This window comes from Sapajus apella, unplaced genomic scaffold (assembly GCF_009761245.1).
Source record: "Sapajus apella isolate SASKATOON/1434 unplaced genomic scaffold, GSC_monkey_1.0 scaffold22, whole genome shotgun sequence".
Classification (NCBI taxonomy): domain Eukaryota; kingdom Metazoa; phylum Chordata; class Mammalia; order Primates; family Cebidae; genus Sapajus; species Sapajus apella.
In genome coordinates, this window is record NW_022436962.1 from 26,325,823 (window position 1) to 26,346,017 (window position 20,195).

A 20,195-nucleotide genomic window follows, 5' to 3' on the forward strand; every position below is an offset into this window, starting at 1 on the left:
CTCAAGCCTGTAATCCCAGCACTTTGGGAGGCTGAGGCGGGTGGATCACGAGGTCAAGAGATCGAGACCATCCTGGTCAACACGGTGAAACCCCGTCTCTACTAAAAATACAAAAAAATTAGCTGGGCATGGTGGTGCGTGCCTGTAATCCCAGCTACTGAGGAGGCTGGGGCAGGAGAATTGCCTGAACCCGGGAGGCGGAGGTTGCGGTGAGCCGAGATCATGCCATTGCACTCCAGCCTGGGTAACAAGAGTGAAACTCCGTCTCAAAAAAAAAAAAAAAAAGATGGTTAGAGGGAAAGACAGTAAGAAGTACTTGGAATATATTTGAAAGTAAAGCCAATCAGGCTGTTGATGGATGATATATAGGAAATGAAAGAAAGACTCATAATGATCCTTAAGGTTTTGGCCTTACCAACTGGATGAATGGTAGTATCATTTAACAAGATACAGAACACTAAGAAAATCACAAGTTCCACTTGGCTATTTTAATTTGGAGATATGCATGCTGCCTAGGCAGCTGGATATGTCAATCTGTAATTCAAGATAAAATCTGGACTGGAGATATAAATTTAAGGGTCGTAAATATATAGAGGCCAGTGCAGTGGCTTGCACCTGTAATCCCAGCGCTTTGGGAGGCTGAGGCCTGATGTTCAAGACCAGCCCGAGTAATGTACTGGAAACCCGTCTCTACAAATAATAATAATATATTAGCCAGGTATGGTGGTGCACACCTGTAGTCCCAGCTACTGGGGAGGCTGAGGAGGAAGGATCACTTCATTCCGGGAGGTCGAGGGTGCAGTGAGCTATGATTGTGCCCATAAACAGCCACTGCACTCTAGCCTAGGCAACAGAATGAGATTGTGTCTCAGAAAAAAAAAAAATAAAATGAAATAAATATATAGACAATATGTAGATACTATTCAAAGGTTATTAGACTGAGATCACATAGGAAGTATGGATAGACAAGAGCGGTGTATGAGGAAAGAGGAGGAAGAGGAGGTATCTCAGGGCACTTCCAACATTTACAAGTTGGTAGAAAAAGATGGGTTCGAAAAGGAGATTGTTTGGGAGCTGGTGAATTGAAAAAAAAAAAAAACAAGTAGGATGTGTAGCTCACAAATTACAAAGTGAACAAAAATCTCTCCCATCTTTTAGCTCAGACTCCTTAGTTACATTCTAAGGTATTTGCCACACACTGCTTTTTACTGATGGTCATTAAAATGAGAAAACCGTAGGCAAGGTGCCTGCTACAGTTGCCAGACCCATGTTATCACGTTTTAGTGTTTAAGTTCCTTGAGAACGGAAATTTTACGTATTATTTATGGCACCCCTTCTCAAGGACCTCTTACAATGAGGGCATTGGAAGACCATTCCTGTACTAACTTCACAAGCCAAAGAGTTTAAAATTCAAAGGCTAACTCCACTCTCCTGAACAATCAGCGCTGAAGACGACAAGACAACCTGGGCAGCCCCACCAAGCTGCACCCTCCCACCGTCCCTGGCTGCTCCTTGAGACTCCGCACCAACGTGGGTAGGGAAGGCCCCGGCACCACCAACGAAAGAGGAACAGACGCACGCCCAGGCCCAGACAGGGGCAAGGAGACTAGTTGAGTTCCACGCGGACGCCGCCCGATAAAAGGGCAGTGGCACCCTGGGGCAGCAATCGGGGCCCATGGCGAGGCCGAGCGGTGCAGAATACATACCTGGATGACTCGCTGCTTGAGTTTATTATCCACGAACCCTGCAGGTCTGGGCTTCATCGCGTCGCTCTCCAGAGCCACTGCTCCGACCGCCAACTCCCTGCGAACCGCGGGCCTCGCAAGGGTTGCCCACCGCGAATGCCGGGCCAGTAGGACTTGAAATGCGCCCCTCCTGGGTCCTAGCCCGCGCCGTTTCCATCAGAATAAAAGTAATGCGAATGAGAGGGGAAAATTCCGAGGAGCGGGAAAAGACTTGAACACCTGAGGGAGTTTCTAGTGGCCTTATTTTTCAGGCATGCCCAGTGGGCCTTGGACGATTAGGCCCCCTCTGAACGCTCTCAACCTTATTGGTTCCCCGCCGGGCGAACCAGGCTGGAGGACGTTCCTACCCCGGCGCGGCGGGCGGGGAAACTATCAACAACGTCCGCTGGTAAACTTGGTTTGCTTTCCTCAGGCTTTCCAGCCACACTTCATTCTAATACAAAGCTAGTCTTGGCAAAAGCAGCGACAGTAGATAGTCGGAGTGATAAAATCAGGATAAAAACACACCACCAGCCTCTGCTTGCTTTCCCACGTAGTTACCTTACATTTTTGAGGCCCCACGAAAGAGCTAGGTGAATAAGAAAAGGAGGGACGGATTTACCCAGATAACTAAGTCATCTGTTACTTTTAGAACTCGTTTGACCTGCGCTGTTATGAGCAAGTAATTTGTTGAATATATCCAGTGCAAGACTCCTTGGCCCAGAATTTTATTAAACGTTTCTGTTTGCTCCAGGTAAGTTTATCCTGCAGTTAGGGAGACACAAAGGGATAGTTACCAAGCATTTTTTTTTAAGTTGCAAGCTCTAGTTTCTGTTTTATTTCAGTCGTGTTTTGAGTATTCTTATTTCAGGTCCTATTTGGCTTGTGACAAGGTTAAGTGCAGTGTATTCAGGGGCAGAGGGAGGAGAGAAAATGGAATTAAGGGTGTGAAGCTGGGTGAGGTAGCTCATACTTGTAATCCCAGCACTTTGGGATGCCGAGGTGGGCGGATCTCTTGAGGTCAGGAGTTCGTGACCAGCCTGGCAAACATGGTGAAACATTGTCTCTACTAAAAATACAAAAATAAGCACTGAATTAAGTATTAGATTTCCCACTCAAACTCTTGGTCCCTTTGGCTGCAACTTCATTTCCTACTTCTTCGCTATACTCTTTTATTTTTATTTTATTTATTTTTTTGAGACAGAGTCTAACACTGTCACCCTGGCTGGAGTGCAGCAGTGTGATCTTGGCTTATTGCAACCTCTGCCTCCCGGCTTCAAGCTATTCTCCTGCCTCACACTCCCGAGTAAGTGGGACTACAGGTGTCTACCACCACACTCTGCTAATTTTTTATAATTTTAGTTGAAACAGATTTCATCATATTGGCCAGGCTGGTCTCGAACTCATGACCTCGTGATCTTCCTGCCTCAGCCTCCCAAAGTGCTGGGATTACAGGTGTGAGCCAGCTCGCCAGGCTATTTTAATTTTTTTTAGTTGTGGTAAAATATAAGAAAGTTTACCATTTTAAACATTTTAAAGTGTACAGTTTAGTGTTATTAAATACATTCATGATATGCAACCATCACTGCCATCTAGTTCCAGAACTATTTCCATCTTGTAAAACTGAAACTCTATACCAATTAAAAGATAACTCCCCAATCCTCTGTCCCTGCAGCCCCTGGCAGCTAGCATTCTACTATCTGTCTTTATGATTTTGACAACACTAACTTCCTCACATAATTGAAATCTTCCAGTATTTGATTTTCGTGACTAGCTTGTTTCTTAGCATAATATCCTCATGTAGCATGTGTTAGCATTTCCTTTTTTTTTTTTCATTTTTTTTGAGATGTAGTCTCACTCTGTCTGCCAGGCTGGAGTGCAGTAGCGCAATCTCAGCTCACTGCAAACTTTGCCTCCTGGGTTCTAGTGATTCTACCACCTCAGTCTCCCCAAGTAGCTGGGAATACAGTTGCATGCCACCACACCCGACTAATTTTTTGTAATTTTAGTAGAGATGGCATTTTGCCATATTGGCCAGGCTGATCTCGAACTCCTGACCTCAGGTGATCTGCCTGCTTCGGACTCTGAAGTGCTGGGATTACATACAGGTATGAGCCACCGCACCCAGCCTTTCCTTTGTTTTTGTTGTTGTTTGTTTGTTTTTTTGAGACAGAGTTTTGCTCTTGTTGCCCAGGCTGGAATGCAATGGTATGATCTTGGCTCACCTCAACCTCTGCCTCCCAGGTTCAAGCCATTCTTCTGCCTCAGCCTCCCAAGTAGCTGGGATTACAGGCATGTGCCACCACACCTGGCTAATTTTGTAGTTTTAGTAGAAATGGGGTTTCTTCATGTTTGTCAGGCTGGTGTTGAACTCCTGACCTCAGGTGATCCACCTGCCTTGGCCTCCCAAAGTGTTGGGATTACAGGCATGAGCCACAGTGCCTGGCCTCTTTCGTTTTTTAAGGCTAAATAAAATTTGGCCCTTTTGCCATTCTGCCTTTTGCCATGGGAGGACACTGCAAGAAGGCCCTCATCAAATGATGGCTCCTTGATTTTGAACTTTCCAGCCCTCTTGCATTCATTCGACAAGTATTTATTGAGTGCCTACCAGTTTCAGTCTCTGCTCTGCCCTTTAGGCTTGTGGGGAAAAGCAGAAGAATTATAATTGTAACTTTTTATTTTTATTTTTATTTTATTTTATTTTTTTAAGACGGGGTTTCACCATGTTGGTCAGGCTGGTCTTGAACTCCCGACCTCGGGTGATCCGCCTGCCTTGGCCTCCAAAGTGCTTGGATTACAGGCGTGAGCCACCGCGCCTGGCCAGTTGTAACTTTTTATAACATTTAAAAAATTAAATTAAGTATGTACTTGATTACATTAAATGTTTGTAAAGATTCCCTACAGCATATAGTACAAGTATAGTCAATGCTTAGTAATTTTAAAAATGAAATGTAATTCCGTACATGCCAAATGTACCACATAGAGTACAAAAACACACTGAAACCAGGTGCGGTAGCTCATACCTATAATCCCAGCACTTTGGGAGGCAGAAGCAGGTGGATCACCTGAGGTTAGGAGTTCACGACCAGCCTGAACAACATGGTGAAACCCTGTCTCTACTAAAAATACAAAATTATCTGGGTGTGGTGGTGCATGCCTGTAATCCCAGCTACCTGGGAGGCTGAGGCAGGAGAATCACTTGAACCTGGGAGGCAGAGGTTGCAGTGAGCTGAGATTGTACCATTGCACTCCAGCCTGGGCAAAAGAACAAAACTCCATCTAAAAAAAAACACAAAAAAACACATTGAAAGGCCTAGTAGCATCACAACATGTACTAGGTAACATAGTTTATTAGTCTATAATTTGTCATGGAATACTAACCTACACTTAGGGTTAACTTCATGGGTGTGTGGCCTGTGCAGTCACACAGGGCCCTGTGCTCAGAAGGGCCCCACACGTGGTTTAATGCTCTACTGTTGCCATCTTGAAATACTTTCTGAACAAGCCATCCCTTATTTTCATTTTATACTAGGTTTTACAAATTATTTAACCAGCCCTTCATATGTAAACTTGAAGTACTCTAGAATGCCTTGTTCTTAAAGGCAGGTAACGTGTTGTTCACCTCATTACTGATTTAGATACAGAAGGCAATAACTGAAAGTAAATTAATTCTAGATGATAATATGCTTGAACATTTTCCATTGGAATTATTTCAGCAATTATTGCCCAGAAGACCATTTTACATTGATTCCGGTGTTTGGATTTATAGTATCATGCATCAGAACTGAAAAGATTACTGAACAGTAACCTAAGTGCTTATACACTTCAAGTACTTCCTTTTTTAATTGAAACGTCCTCCTTTCTTTAGTGGTGTAACCCCACCTAGTGGTGGTGGCATATTTTATCTTTTGCCTTTTTTTTTTTTTTTTTTTTTTTAAGACAGGGTTTCACTATGTTGGTCAGGCTGATCTTGAACTCCCGACCTCAGGTGATCCGCCCACCTTGGCCTCCAAAGTGCTTGAATTACAGGCGTGAGCCACCACGCCCGGCCTTATCTTTTGTCTTTTATACTTTGACTCTCCTAAGCCTTGTACAGTATTTCATTAGCTAACAGCTTCTTGTCTAATTGTGCTTTATAACTAGTGTGATTATGTCTAGATTTGCTCAGGACAGTCCTGATTTTTGCCTGTTGGTTCAGCATAATTATTACCAGTATCCCTTTGTGGAAATACATGAAGACCAAATACATGAGAAGAGGAGAAGACTCTGTTCAGTTTGCTATAACAAGGGAGTCAGCCACCATCACCTGCGTTTTGGCAGAGCCTCAAAGACAGGCAGAGGGTGGGAAAACTGTAGAGTGGGGAAAGGGGGAAGGCTTCAAGTATGCCCTAACTGAAGACTGTTGGCATAGGGAAGCTGTAGGTAGGCTAACTAGAGCTAGCAGAGCGATGCATAGCTGGTTTTCTCTTTGTTCCTACGTTAAGACCAGGTACAAAACTTAGAAAAGCTATCATTTATTAATAAAGTTCTTGCCGTCTGGTGCCATTTGTTACAGGGGTTGTTGCTGGGTTCCTGGATTGTTTGCCAGTGATAGTGGTCTGACTTCCTACATGTCTGACTTACAGATGATAAGATTGGTTTTCTGGTCTGATTGCTGCAGATTGTGTCAGAGTTCTATTTTTGCATATGGTCTGCCCATTTTTCCTTCACATGTTCAGCGTCTTGCTTTTATCTCTCAAAAAGGTTCAGTTTGGACAATGTATGACCACTCTTTGTATAGTAGGAACATGGAGAAAAAGATGAAGTCTGCATGTCAGAGGACCCTTACTGAGAGGCAAAAACGAGGCTGTCTGCTTGCCGGGACCTGGAGGCTGAATTCTTTCCCTCCCTCCCTCCCTCCCTCCCTCCCTCCCTCCCTCCCTCCCTCCCTTCCTTCCTTCCTTCCTTCGCTCTCTCTCTTTCTTTCTTTTTCTTTTTTCTTCTTTTTCTTTCTTCCTTTCCTCCCTTTTTCCCTTTTCCCCTTTTTCCCTTTTTCCCTTCCCTTCCCTTCTTTTCTTCTTCTTCTTTTCTTTTCTCTTTTTTACAGGGTGATATGTTTGGCTGTGTTCTCACCCAAATCTCATCTTGAATTGTAGCTTCTGTAATTCCCACAACTTGTGGGAGGGACCCAGTGGGAGATAATTCAATCATGGGGGCAGTTTCTACCATGCGGTTCTCGTGGTAGTGAATAAGTCTCATGAGATCTGATGATTTTATAAGGGGTTTTCCCTTTCACTTGGCTCTAATTCTCTGTCATCTGCCACCATGTAAGATGTCCCTTTAGTCTTCCACCATGATTGTGAGGCCTCCCCAGCCACGTGGAACTATGAGTCTATTAAGGCTCTTTTTCTTTATAAATTACCCAGCCTCACATATGTCTTTATCAGCAGCATGAAAATGGACTAATACACAGCGTCCCACTCAGTCTCCAAGGCTAGAGAGCAGTGGCGCGATCTCAGCTCACTGCAACTTCTGCCCTCTTGGCTTAAACAATTCTCCCACCTCAGCCTCCCAAGTAGCTGGGACTACAGGCGTGCCACCATACCTAGCTAACTTTTGTATTTTTTGGTAGAGACGGGGTTTCACCATGTTGGCCAGGCTGGTTTCCAACTCCTGACCTCAAGTCATCTGCCCACCTTGGCCTCCCAAAGTGCTGGGATTACAAGGTACCCTGAATTTTTTGAGATTAAAAACAATCTTTGATTTATTTTATTTGATAATGGCTAACAATTCCGTTTTCTAATCAAATTTGTCATTCTTTGAGGTGATTGCCTCATTTATGTCCCTAATCCTGAAAAAAATGAAAATAATATTTTGAGCTTGGCATTTTATACATTCACTCTACAGATATTTATTGTCTCCTATGTACCAGTTACTATGCTGAAATCAAAAGAAACAGTGAGAACCAAAACAGATATGGCCTTAGAATTTATATTCTAGAGTGTCCCTTTAGAGAGGGTCAGGAAATTAACTGGTATATCAATAAATATTTAATTAAAACAGTGAAAAGTAAGGAGGATTTCTTAGCCTATGGTATAGAATCTTTTTATTTATTCAGAGATGGAGTTTTGCTCTTATGGCCCAAGCTGTAGTGCAATGGCGAAATCTCGGCTCACTGCAACCTCCGCCTCCCGGGTTCAAGCAATTCTCCTGCCTCAGCCTCCTGGGTAGCTGGGATTACAGGCATGCGCCACCATGTCTGGTTAATTTTTTAAATTTTTAGTAGAAATGGAGTTTCACCATGTTAGCCGGGCTAGTCTTGAACTCCTGACCTCAGGTGATCTGCCGTTCTTGGCCTCCCAAAGTGCTGGAATTACAGGCATGAGCCACCGTGCCCAGCCCAATTTTTTTTTTTGAGACAGAGTCTAGCTCTGTCACCCAAGCTGGAGTACAGTGGCACAATCTCTGCTCACTGCAACCTCCGCCTCCTGGGTTCAAGCAATTCTCCCCCAACCTACCAAGTAGCTGGGATTACAGGGATGCCACCATGCCTGGCTAATTTTTGTATTTTTAATAGAGATGGGGTTTCACTGTGTTGGCCAGGCTGCTCTCAAACTCCTGATCTTGTGATCTGCCCGCCTCGACCTCCCAATAGTGTTTGAGGCCCGTCCTCAATAGGGGTTTTTTAAAAAATATCAATGATACCAGGTTCTTATTCAGGAATGTTTCACTATGTTGGCCAGGCTGATCTCATAACTCCCGACCTCAAGTGATCCGCCAACCTCCACCTCCCCCTACCAAATTGCTGGGATTAAAGGTGTGAGCCACTGCTCCTGGCCTGAATCTTTTATATGTAAAGTTTTTAGTAAGTATTTGTTAAGTAAATGAATGAAATTTGTGAAGAGTACTGTGATAGAAAATAACAAATCCTTTTGTAGTTCCTAAGTGTGAAGAATGGGTGCTCATGTACATGTGTGAGATGTGGTACCTTCAAACCTTGTTCTGTGCACATTACCTGTCTCACATGGAAAAAAAGAGAAGAAAATGAAAAAGGGAGACTACCTCAGTCCCTCGCCAAGGGAGATCTTTTTGAGAATGTGACAGGTAAGGACTTTAAGGATAGCAGGAGCCAATTGTACAGGAAGAGTGGGAAGAGTTTCAGGTAGAGGGAGAATCATGTGTGCAAAGACCTTAAAGCAGAAAAGAAGTTGACTTGTTCTAGGAACAGAAACAGAGAAAACTAAACTTCTTTGTTGTTCATTAGTCCAGAAAGAAACCCTATAACTGTTAAGCAATCACTTCAGTTTTCTCCTCTTCCCAGCTGCTGGAAACCACAAATCTACTTATTGTCTTTGTGGATTTGCCTATTATGAACATTTCACATAAATGGAATTATATAATATGTGACCTTTTGTCTCTGACTTCTTTCACTTAGCATAACGTTTCCCAGGTTTCTCCATATTGTAGCATATATTAGTACTTCATTCCTTTTTGCTAAGTAATATTCTATAGTATAGATATGTCCCATTTTAGTTATCAATTTATCACCTGATAGACATTTGGATTATTTACACTTTAAGTTTTTCTATGAACACCTATTTTCAGTTCTGTGGAGTATACAGTACACCCAGGAGTGGAAATGTAGAGCAAGGGCTCACTTGCCCGATGGGCATAGAAGCCAATACTGGGACAGGAGAATAGGGTGTGGAGACAGGGAGCCTTCATTTTAGTCTCTGATTAGTTGCAGGCCAAGTCTTTTTTTTTTTTTTTTTTTTATGACGGGGTTTCACCATGTTGATCAGGCTGGTCTTGAACTCCCGACCTCAGGTGATCCGCCCACCTTGGCCTCCAAAGTGCTTGGATTACAGACGTGAGCCACCACTCCTGGCCTAGGCCAAGTCTTTATTTGCATAGAGTGTAACTTACTTCAGCTTCCAATTGGTTGGGGGCCAAGTGGGTGTAACCAATAGGAAACTTCTAAAGGGTACTTAAGCCCCAGAAGATTTTGCAACTGGGGCTCCTGAACTGCTTGCTTGAGCCCGTTCCTCTCTTTGGCGTGTACTTTTGCTTCAGTAAATCAGTGCTTCATTGCTTCATTCTTTTGTTGCTTTGTTTGTGCATTTCATTCAATTTCTTGTTCAACCCGCCAAGAACCTGGACAAGTTGTAGTCAAGACCCTCCACCAGTAACAATACCATAGCACTTGCTTTTGAGAAAATAAAGACCTTTATTGCAAAGTTGGCTTGCCATGCTCAAATATGTCTCCCTAAGCTGGACAGCTTTTATAGGCAGAGACTTAACAATGAGGAAGATAGGATAATGCAATGAGGTAGGCCAGGCACAGTAGCTCATGCCTGTAATCTCAGCACTTTGAGAAGCCCAGGTGGGTGGATCACCTGAGGTCAAGAGGTTGAGACCAACCTAACCAATATGGTGAAACCTCATCACTACAAAAATTAGCTGGGCATGGTGGTACGCACCTGTAATCCCAGATGCTTGGGTGGCTGAGGCAGGAGAATCACTTGAACCTGGGAGGTGGAGGTTGCAATGAGCTAACATCATGCCACTACACTCCAGCCTGGTCCACAAAGTGAGACTCCATCAAAAAAAAAAAAAAAAAAAAAAAGAACAATTCAATGAGGTATGATCTGATTGGGTCATGCTTAGGGTTGTTGGCTCTTAAGTCTGTACTACAACAAATCAGGGCACTCCTTGCTTCTGAATTTGGTCCCTGTTCCTTGGTCCAAGCACTTTGGTTCTGTTTGTGACCAACTTTTTCATTCTGCTTGGCTCCTAAGTCACCAGTGGGGCACACTTGGCTCATCTGGGCATGCTTAGGTTATGTAACTTGCAACCTGGAGGTTGGCTGCTCTGAGAAACCACTCATCTTTGTTACACAAAGGTTGAACCAGATTGGGTTGATTCTGCTGTTACAGAATTGCTGGGTCATATAATTCAATGTTTAACTTTTGAAGAATCACCAAACTGTTCCCTCCAGCTGCTGCAACATTTTACATTTGCACCAACAATGCACTGAAGGTTCAGATTTCTCCATATCCTCCCCAACAGTTAATTTCTCTTTTGTTTTTTAATTACAGCCATTCTAGTGGGTGTGAAGTAATATCATTATTTTTTATTTTTGAGACAGGGTCTCACTGTGTCACCCAGGCTGGCATGCAGTGGCCCGATCATGGCTTACTGCAGCCTCGACCTCCTGGGTTGAAGTGATCCTGCTACCTCAGCCTGCCAAGTAGCTGGAACTAACAGATGCGTGCCACCCACACACAGCTGATTTTTTGTAGTCACGGGATTTTGCTGTGTTGCTCAGCCCTGCCTTGGCCTTCCAAAGTTCTGGGAATATAGATGTGAGCCACCTCACACAGCTATAATCAAATTACTGTCATTTTTATTTACATTTTCGTAAAGTTAATTTCTTAATGATTGCCCTGGAAAGTAAAACTAATTTTTTTTGTTTCTTTTGAGACAGAGTCTTACTCTGTTGCCAGGCTGCAGTGCAGTGGCATGATCCCAGCTCACTGCAATCTCCGACTCCTGGGCTCAAGCAATTCTCCTGCCTCAGCCTCCTGAATAGCTGGTACTATGCGCGTGCCACCATGCCCAGCTAATTTTTTTTTTTTTGGAAGGGGGTGGGGGCAGGGAGGGGCTAATTTTTGTATTTTTAGTAGAGACAGGGTTTCACCATGTTGGCCAGGATGATCTAGAAGACCTTGTGATCCACCTGCCTCGGCCTCCCAAAGTGCTGGGATTACGGGCATGAGCCACTACATCCAGCCTATTTATTTATTTATTTGAGATGGAATCTTGCTCTTGTCACCCAGGCTGGAGTGCAATGGTGTGATCTCAGCTCACTGCAACTTCCGCCTCCCAGGCTCAAGCAATTCTTCCTCAGCCTCCCAAGTAGCTGGTATTACAGGCATCCAACACTATACCCAGCTAATTTTTGTATTTTCAGTAGAGATCAGGTTTAACCATGTTGACCAGGCTGGTCACAAACTCCTGACCTCAGGTGATCCACCTGCCTTGGCCTCCCAAAGTTCTGGGATTACAGGAGTGAGCCACCAGGCCCAGCCTATACTGACTTTAATATTTACCTAAGGTAGGTACCTTTACTAGAATTCTTTATTTCTTTATATGGTTTTGTTACAAGATCTTTGGGGTGTCACTTTTCTGGCTGGTAACCTCTGTAGCTGGTGGCACCTTTGCCTGAGTTTTGCTGGGGCCAGCTTGGCTCGTTCCACCCACTTGGCCTGGCAGGCTGTGTTTGGCTCATGCTACCAGCCTGGATCCCATGCCTGCCAAGGATGAGTCAGGCGTGGAGCAGTGAGGCATGTGTGAGTGAGTGAGGCGTGAAGCTGACTCCAGGGTCTGGCCACTGCACAGTCAGACACACTGGCTGCTGCAGAGGGGCAGGCGGCTCCAGGTGCTGGCATGGGCTCCAGCTCTCTGTGAGGCTGCAGCTGGACAAAGTGCATGGCAAGGAGCTTCCACAGCTGGTGGAAGCTGGGGAACATTGGTGCCTGGAAGCTTGGAGATGCCAGGAACCACAAGGTCCCAAAGAGGAAGTCACAGCCCTGTCTTGGGGAGCTCCAGGTCAGGGCTCCCCAAAGGGCCACAGCTCTTCTCTCCTCTTCACCCACAACATGGTGAGCAAGGGGCATGTTTCAGCCCTGCTTGTATTACAGCTCTTTTAGCCTTGCCATTTGGCAAATCCCAAGTTCTTGTCCTGCGACGAGGAAGAATGAGGTAGTCAGACAAGTGGAGGGTAAGAAAGCTTTATTGAGCCATAGAATAGCTCAGAGGAGACTCACAGGGGACAGCTCCTTTCCACAGCCAGGGTGTCTGTTCCAGTGTTCAGCTCACAGTAGAAAGGGTAGCTCCTCCTCTCTGCAATAGGTTGTCCCAAAATGTGTTCATCTCCAAGCAGAGAGGGTAGCTCCTCTCTACATACAAATGTTCTGCCCTCAGCAGAGAAGGTAGCTCCTCTCTATAGCTGGTCATCCCATGGTCTGTTCAACTCTGGCTGATCCCAGAGCTTTTATGGGCCTCAGAGGGGAGGCAGCCATGGGCAGGCCCCAGAAAGGCACCACAAGTTCCCACTCCAGTCCACAGGATTGGCAGCCCAGTCCCCAGACTTCAGAACTGGCCTGATGGTGAGGCCTCACCAGGGACCTGCCCTCTTCTGCCCAAGGAGCCTACTGCCTCCTGCTGCCCTCCATGATGCCCAGGCTGCTTGCATCAAGGGGCACCTGCAGGCCAGTGCTGAGCTGCCTCCCCCTGGGCTTCTCCCTGATGCTCGTGGGTACCTACGTTCTAGAGGGGGCAGAAGTGACAGGGGGCTGGCATGTCAGGGCTGCCCAAGCATGTGCACAGCCAGTCAGGCTGTGACAGCACCCGAGCCCAGCCCCAACCCCACTCTGAGATAGGAGCGGGTGCTGGGAGCAGGGAGAGGCCAGGCAGTGGGAGCAGACACCCACAAACCTGTGGAGAAAAAGGGGCCTTCCTGGGTTCTCCACGGTGCAGACTGCGGAGACTCCTAGGTCCTGTACCTGGAAGGACAAGGACTGGCAGTCCTGGCTGTACCTCCTCACAGCCTGGGGCGGGGGCTCCAGGTCCTTGCTGGGTCCCTCTTTGCCCACCTCTGTACCTGACCGGCTGCTCCCCCACTGTTGGGCAGCTCTGCCTGGCCGCATCACAGAGACTCCCAGGGTGGTGGGCTTCAGTGGGGGGGGGGGGTGTTCCCGCTTGTCCCTGGCTCCTGCTGTCACCATGGAGCATGGCACCACCTTAGACCCAGCTCTACCTCCACCCCGTGCCCTCCCCATGAGGCTCAGGGCCTGGGAGCAGGTTCTGCCCGGCTGTGCAAGGGTGCAGGTGTTGAAGTCAGCTGCCTTTGGGACGCAGGGCACAGGGAACCCACTGCCACCACTGCTGCTCCTACACCTCCCTGCTGCAGCCAGCGCAGTGGCAGTGGCCACTCCACTGACAGGTACAATCCCATAGGTGCTAGATCCTATGGTAATTCTATTTTTAATTGTTTGAGAAACCACCATATTATTTTTCATAGCACCTATACCATTTTACATTTCCACCAACAGTGTACAAGTCTTTCGATTTCTCCATATTCTCATCAACACATGTTATTTCTTGGTTTTGTGTATCTCTGTATGTGTGTGCATATTTTAAATTATGGCCAACCAAATGGGTACTAGGCGATATCTCATTGTGTTTTTTTCTTTGATAATTAGTGATATTGAGGATATTTTCATATATTTGTTGGCCATTTATATATCTTCTTTGGAGAGATGTTTTCATATCTTTGGCCATTTTTAAATCAAGTGAAAATGTATGCACATGTTTTTGGAAATAAGCTCTTGCTGTGTTACTCAGGCTGGTCTCAAGCTCCTGGCCTCAAGTTATCCTCCCGTCCCCACCTCCCAAAGTTTTACAAGTGTGAGCCACTGTGCCAAGCCAGGTTGTTTTATTATAGTTTTTTTTTTTTTTTTTTTTTTTTTTTTCTTTTTTAAGTGATAGGGTCTTGCTCTGTCACCTAGGCTTCAGTGCAGTGGCATGATAATAGCTCACTGCAGCCTTAAACTTTTGGGCTCAAGCAATTTTCTTGCTTCAGCCTCCTGAGAATCTGGGGCTGTGTGTGCCAGCATGCCCAGCTAATTATTTATTTTTTGTAGATACAGGTTCTCACTTTGTTGTCCAGGCTGAGAAGTTCTCTCTATATTTTGAATATTAATCAGATATATGATTTGCAAATATTTTCTTCCATTCTGTAGGTTGCCTTTTCATGTTACTGGTTATGTCCTTTGATGCACAGAAAGTTTTAAGTCTGATGTAGTCCCATTTGTCTATTTTGTTGTTGTTGTTGCTTATGTTTTTGGTGTTTTATGTAAGAAATTATTGTGAAATCCAATGTCATAAAGCTTTTCCCCTATGTTTTTCACCTAGGACTTTTAGTTTCAGGTCTTGTGTTTCCTTTCGCTTTTTCTTTTAATTTTTATTTTTTGAGATGGAGTTTCACTCTTGTTGCCCAGGCTGGAGTGCAATGGCGCGATCTTGGCTTACTATAACCCCTGCCTCCCAGGTTCAAGCGATTCTCCTGCCTCAGCCTCCCGAGTAGATGGAATTACAAGTGCCCACTACCACACCCAACTAAGTTTTTGTATTTTTAGTAGAGACAGTGTTTCACCATGTTGAAACCAGGTCTCAAACTCCTGACCTCAGGTGATCCACCTACCTTGGCCACCCAAAGTGCTGGGATTACAGGCATGAGCCACTGCAACCGGCCCTGCTTTCACTTTTTAAGAATCATTTTGCTGGATGTAAAATTCTTGGTTTAGAGATTTTTTTCCCCTTCTTCCTACGCTTTATGTTATTCCAGTGCCACCTGGCCTCCATGTTTCTGATGAGAAATCAGCTGCTAATCTTATTGAACATCAGTGGTATATGATTAATTGCTTCTCTTTTGCTACCTTCTGAATTCCTTCTTCAGCTTTTCATAGTTTGATTATGTCCTGGTGTGATGGCTTATGCTTGTAATTCCAGCCCTTTGGGAGGCCAAGGGAGGAAGATTGCTTGAACCTGGGATTTTGAGGTTACCGTGAGCTATGTTCATGCCACCACACTCCAGGGTGGGTGATAGAATGAGACTTTGTCTCAAAAAAAAAGTTTGATTATGATTTGTCTCAGTGGGAATCTCTTTGAGCTTATCCTACTTGGGATTTGTTGAGGTTCTTGGTTTTGTAGAAACTTTCTTGTTTCTTTGCATACCTATTTTTCTGTTGTTGAAAACTGGACATTTTGGGGTTTTGTTTTTGAGATGGAATCTTGCTCTGTCACGCAGGCTGAAGTGCAATGGTGTGATCACAGCTCACTGCAGTCTCGACCTGACAGACTCAGGTAATTCTACCTCAGCCTTCCAAGTAGCTGGGACTACAGATGTGCACTACCATGCCTGGCTAGTTTTAATTTTTCTTTCTTTCTTTTTTTTTTTTTTTTTTTTTTAAGAGATGGGGTTTTGCCTTGCCCAGGCTGATTTTGAATGCCTGGGTCAAATAATCTGCCCACTTCAGACTCCCAAGGTGCTGGGATTATGGGCTTGAGCTATTGCCTTGGTCTGTTTTTTGGGGGAATTGGGGGATGGTGCAATGCACAATCTCGGCTCTCTGAAACCTCTGCCTCCCAGGTTCAAGAGATTCTCCTGCCTCAGATTCCCAAGTAGTTGGATTACAGGTGCCTGCCACCCACGTCCAGCTAATTTTTGTATTTTTAGTTGAAACAAGGTTTCACCATGTTGGCCAGGCTGCTCTCGAACTGCTGGCCTCAACTGATCTGCCCACCTTGGCCTCCCAAAGTGCTAGAATTATGGCATGATCCTAAGCCCCCAGTATATTTTTCCCTTCTGTTGCTCAATATATTATCTTTGAGATATCCATGTTTTGTGTGTATCGATAGTTCATTCTTTTTATTACTGGATATTATTCAGTTTTATGGTTATGCCACAATTTGTTTATCTATTTGCCTGTTCATAATTGTTGAGTAATTTCCAGGTTTTTTTCCCTATATTTTCTCTTTTTTTTAGAGTTGGGGGTCTCACCATGTTGCCCAGGTTAGAGTATAGTGGCTATTAACAGACACAATTATAGTGTGCTACAGCCTCAAATTCCTGGGCTCAAGTGATTCTCCTGTCTCAGCTTCCCAAGTAGCTGGGACTACAGGTACGCACCACTGCACCCAACTCTCTAGCATTTTTCAGTGCATATTTATTCATATTACATTATTACCTTAGATATCTGAATCGTTTTTCTTTATGCACAATTGGTAATTTGCAATCAGTGATGTTTCTCTTGTTCAAGAATGTTTTTGTTGTTGTTAATTTTATACTTTAGACACCAATCCCATGTGTGTAGTGTAAATGTGAATTCAAATCACTTATGTAACCATGGTCCTGAACTGGAACTCTGATTTCTTTTGAGAAATTTCTTTTTTTTTTTTTGTTTTGTTTTGGAGATGGAATCTTGATCTTGTTGCCCAGGCTGGAGTGCAGTGGCATGATCTCAACTCACTGCAACTTCTACCTCCCAGGTTCAAGCGATTCTCCTGTCTCAGCCTCCCAAGTAGGTGGTATTACAGGCACCCACCACACTGGCTAATTTTTCTTTTTATGTATTTTTAATAGAGAGGGGGTTTCAGCTTGTTGGCCAGGCTGGTATCAAACTCCTGATCTCAGATGATCCACCTGCTTCAGCCTCCCAAAGTGCTGGGATTACAGGGGTGAGCTATTGCACCTGGCCTCTTTTGGGGAATTTCTTTTTTTACCCAAAGTGAAGCTTTTTCGAGATGTCCATTTATTTTTTATCTCTCTCTTTTTCTTTTTTTGAGATGGTGTCTTGCTCTTGTTGCCCAGGCTAGAGTGCAATGCTGCGATCTTGGCTCACCACAACCTCCGCCTCCCAGGTTCAAGTGATTCTCCTGCCTCAGCCTCCTGAGTAGCTGGGATTACAGGTGTGCGTACCACATTCGGCCAATTTTTGTATTTTTAGTAGAGATGGGGTTTCTCCATGTTGATCAGGTTGGTCTCGAACTCTTGATCTCAGGTGATCTGCCTGCTTTGGCCTACCAAAGTACTGGGATTACAGGCGTGAGCCACCACGCCTGGCCCATATGTTTTTATTAAGTATAAACCCTGTTTATAAATGGGACTGATCCGTAGGATTTCCGTAGTCAATGCCGTATTTTCCTTGCTTATGAGGTTTCAGTCTTTGACTCTGTTCCCTACTTGGACAATAAGGTCCCAGTGGACAATTGTTCAATCCATAAGTAGTTACAATTCCCTCAAGGGTTTTTCAACTCGGCTTCACTGATTGCTCTGATTTGGGTTTATGAAACTAGGTAATCCCACCTTTTAATGAATAAGTTTAGTATTCATTTTAAAAATTATTTTTATTTTTGTTTTTGAGTTGGGATCTTGCTCATGTCACTCAGGCTGGTGTAGATTGGTGGAATCACAGCTCACTGTAACCTCAAACTGCTGAGCTCAAGTGATCCTCCTGACTCAGCCTCCCAAGGCTCTGGGAATACAGTCATGTGCCACCATACTCAGCTAAGTTTTTTTAAAATTTTATTTTCATGGAGAGAACTCTTGGCCTCAAGTGAGTTCAAGATCCTCCTGCCTTGGCCTCTCAAAGTACTGGGATAACATGTGTGAGCCACCATGCCTAGCTTAATATTTGCTTTTTAATATGGCATTTTACATGGCATTTATTTGTGTTTGGCACTGGATGGAGGGAAGATAAATTCTGTGTCCATTAGGTTTATTGACACAGATATTCAATCAATATTGACTGAATTTCTATGTAAGAAGATTGAAGATATTGCTTTCCTGCTTTACTGCATATAGGATTGCCAAGATTGTGCCACAATCACAATTTTTTTCCTTTATACTGTGATTTTATTTTTTAATCTGTGAATAAGGTGAGAGGTATGAGCCAAAGTTTTTGTTGTTGTGTTGTATATGACTGTTCAGTAGTTCCAGAACAGTTTGTTCTGGAAAAGAATCTGTTCTCCATGAAATTGTCTTTGCACATTTATGAAAAAAATTAATTGACCATATATTTGTGAGTCTATTTCTACATTCTTAATTTTGTTTCATTTATCTATGCATTTATCTCTCCTTTCATGAATATCATGGTTTTTTTGATTGTAGTAGCTTTTAGTTTGATCTTGAAATCAGGTAGTGTGAACCCTTCAACTTTGCTCTTTTTCAAAATTGTCTTGGCTATTAGAATTCCTTTGTCTTTCCATATAAATTTTAGAATATGATTAAGATTTCTACAAAAAATGCGAATGTTGTTTTAATTGGATTGCATTGAACCTATAGATCTGTTTTGGAATGATCGACATTTTAACAATATTGAGTCTTTTAATCCATGAACATGGTTTATCTCTCTGTTTATTTAGGTTTTCTCTTTTCATTTTCTTTTCTCTTCTTTTCTTTTCTTGCTTTCTCTCTCTTTTATTCTTTTGAGACTGGGTCTTGCTCTGTCACCCAGGCTGGAGTGCAGTGATGTGATCATTGCTCATGGTAGCTCAACCTGTCAGGCTCAAGTAATCTACCCAACTCAGGCTCCCAATAGCTGAGACTACAGACATACCAGATGGCTGGCTAATTTTTGCATTTTTTGTAGAGATGGGGTTTCAACACGTTGCCCAGGCTGGTCTCAAACCTCTGGGCTCAAGTGATCTACCCACCTTGGCCTCCCTAAATGCTGGGATTACAGGTGTGAGCCACCGCACCTGACCTATTTAGGTTTCCTTTTATTTCATCAGTGTCTTGTATTTATCACATATAGATCCTGGAGATATCTTATTAGATTTATAACTAAGTATCTCATGATTTTTTTATGATATTATAAGTGGTACTGTTTTGATTTTTTTTTTTTTTTTTTAAATAGGGCCTCACTTGGTCACCAGTGGCACAATCTGGAGTCCAGTGGCACGATCTGGTCTCACTGCAACCTTCATCTCCCAGGTTCAAGCACTTCTTTTGCCTCAGCTTCCCTAGTAGCTGGAACCACAGGCACCCCCAACTGTGCCTGGTTAGTTTCTGTATTTTTAGTAGAGATGGGATTTCACCATGTTGGCCAGGCTGGTCTCGAACTCCTGACCTTGTGATCTGCCCACCTTGGCCTCACCAAAGTGCTGGGATTATAGGCATGAGCCACTGCACCTGGCTCAAAAATTAGCTTTGTCTTTACATATAAAAGATTTCTACAAAAAATGCTACCATTGTTGTATGGTGGCACAAGCCTGTAGTCCCAGCCACTCCGGAGGCTGAGGCATGAGAATCACTTGAATTCAGTAGGTGGAGGTTGCAGTGAGCTGAGATGACACTACTGTACTCCAGCCTGGGCAACAGAATAGGACTCTGTCTAAAAAAATATGCGAAATAGCCTATGTTTCCTATTCCATCTCGGGGGGGAATGTGTGTGAGATGAGGTTTATGTTTTTAGTAAAATCTGGACTAATTTAAATAAAATCTGTCATGATACTGTGGATCATTCATTCAGCAACCATTTATTAACCACCTGCTATTTATAGAATAGAAAGTATTGGGATGTAAAAATAAAATCTGTTACTTTTATCATAATGTAAAGCAGAAGTGTCCAATCTTTTGGCTTTTCTGGGCCACACTGGAAGAAGAATTGTCGTGAGCCACACATAAAACACACTAATACTAATGATAACTGATGAGCTGAAATTTTTAAAAATGCCAAAAAAATCTCATAATGTTTTCAGAAAGTTTATGAATTTGTGTTATAGACTGCACTCAATGCCATCCTGGACTGCATGTGGCCTATGGGCCATGGGTTGGACAAGCTCGATCTAAGGTGTGACTGGCTAAGCATATAAGGAAGACAGTTGAATATTGTTTTTCCACCTCAAGATAATTGAATATGTAAC

The 20,195-nt window shown here is 43.9% G+C and overlaps 2 protein-coding genes and 1 non-coding gene across 8 annotated transcripts in view; 2 read left to right on the top strand and 1 right to left on the bottom strand.

The window, feature by feature from the left end:
* The window catches only part of NVL (nuclear VCP like), a 97,363-nt gene extending 95,341 nt beyond the window's left edge, over nt 1-2,022 (bottom strand). For 4 of the 6 annotated variants that reach the window (XR_004272265.1, XM_032289374.1, XM_032289373.1 and 1 more), the window contains exon 1: nt 1,707-2,022. Coding sequence is in view for 3 of the 6 variants with exons in the window: in XM_032289374.1 (XP_032145265.1) it covers nt 1,707-1,763 (57 nt within the window). In the remaining 3 variants the exon portion in view is untranslated. The remainder of the gene's footprint in view (nt 1-1,706) is intronic. The other 2 variants (XM_032289375.1, XM_032289376.1) reach the window with 2 other exon arrangements.
* A 43-nt stretch (nt 2,023-2,065) lies between these two features.
* Nucleotides 2,066-20,195, top strand: part of CNIH4 (cornichon family AMPA receptor auxiliary protein 4) — a 47,684-nt gene continuing 29,554 nt past the window's right edge. The window contains exon 1 of the mRNA XM_032289380.1: nt 2,066-2,133. The gene's annotated coding sequence lies outside the window, so the exon portion shown is untranslated. The remainder of the gene's footprint in view (nt 2,134-20,195) is intronic.
* LOC116559099 lies at nt 8,630-8,728 on the top strand. The gene has a single exon (XR_004272300.1). It is a non-coding gene; the product is annotated as a small nucleolar RNA U13 (small nucleolar RNA).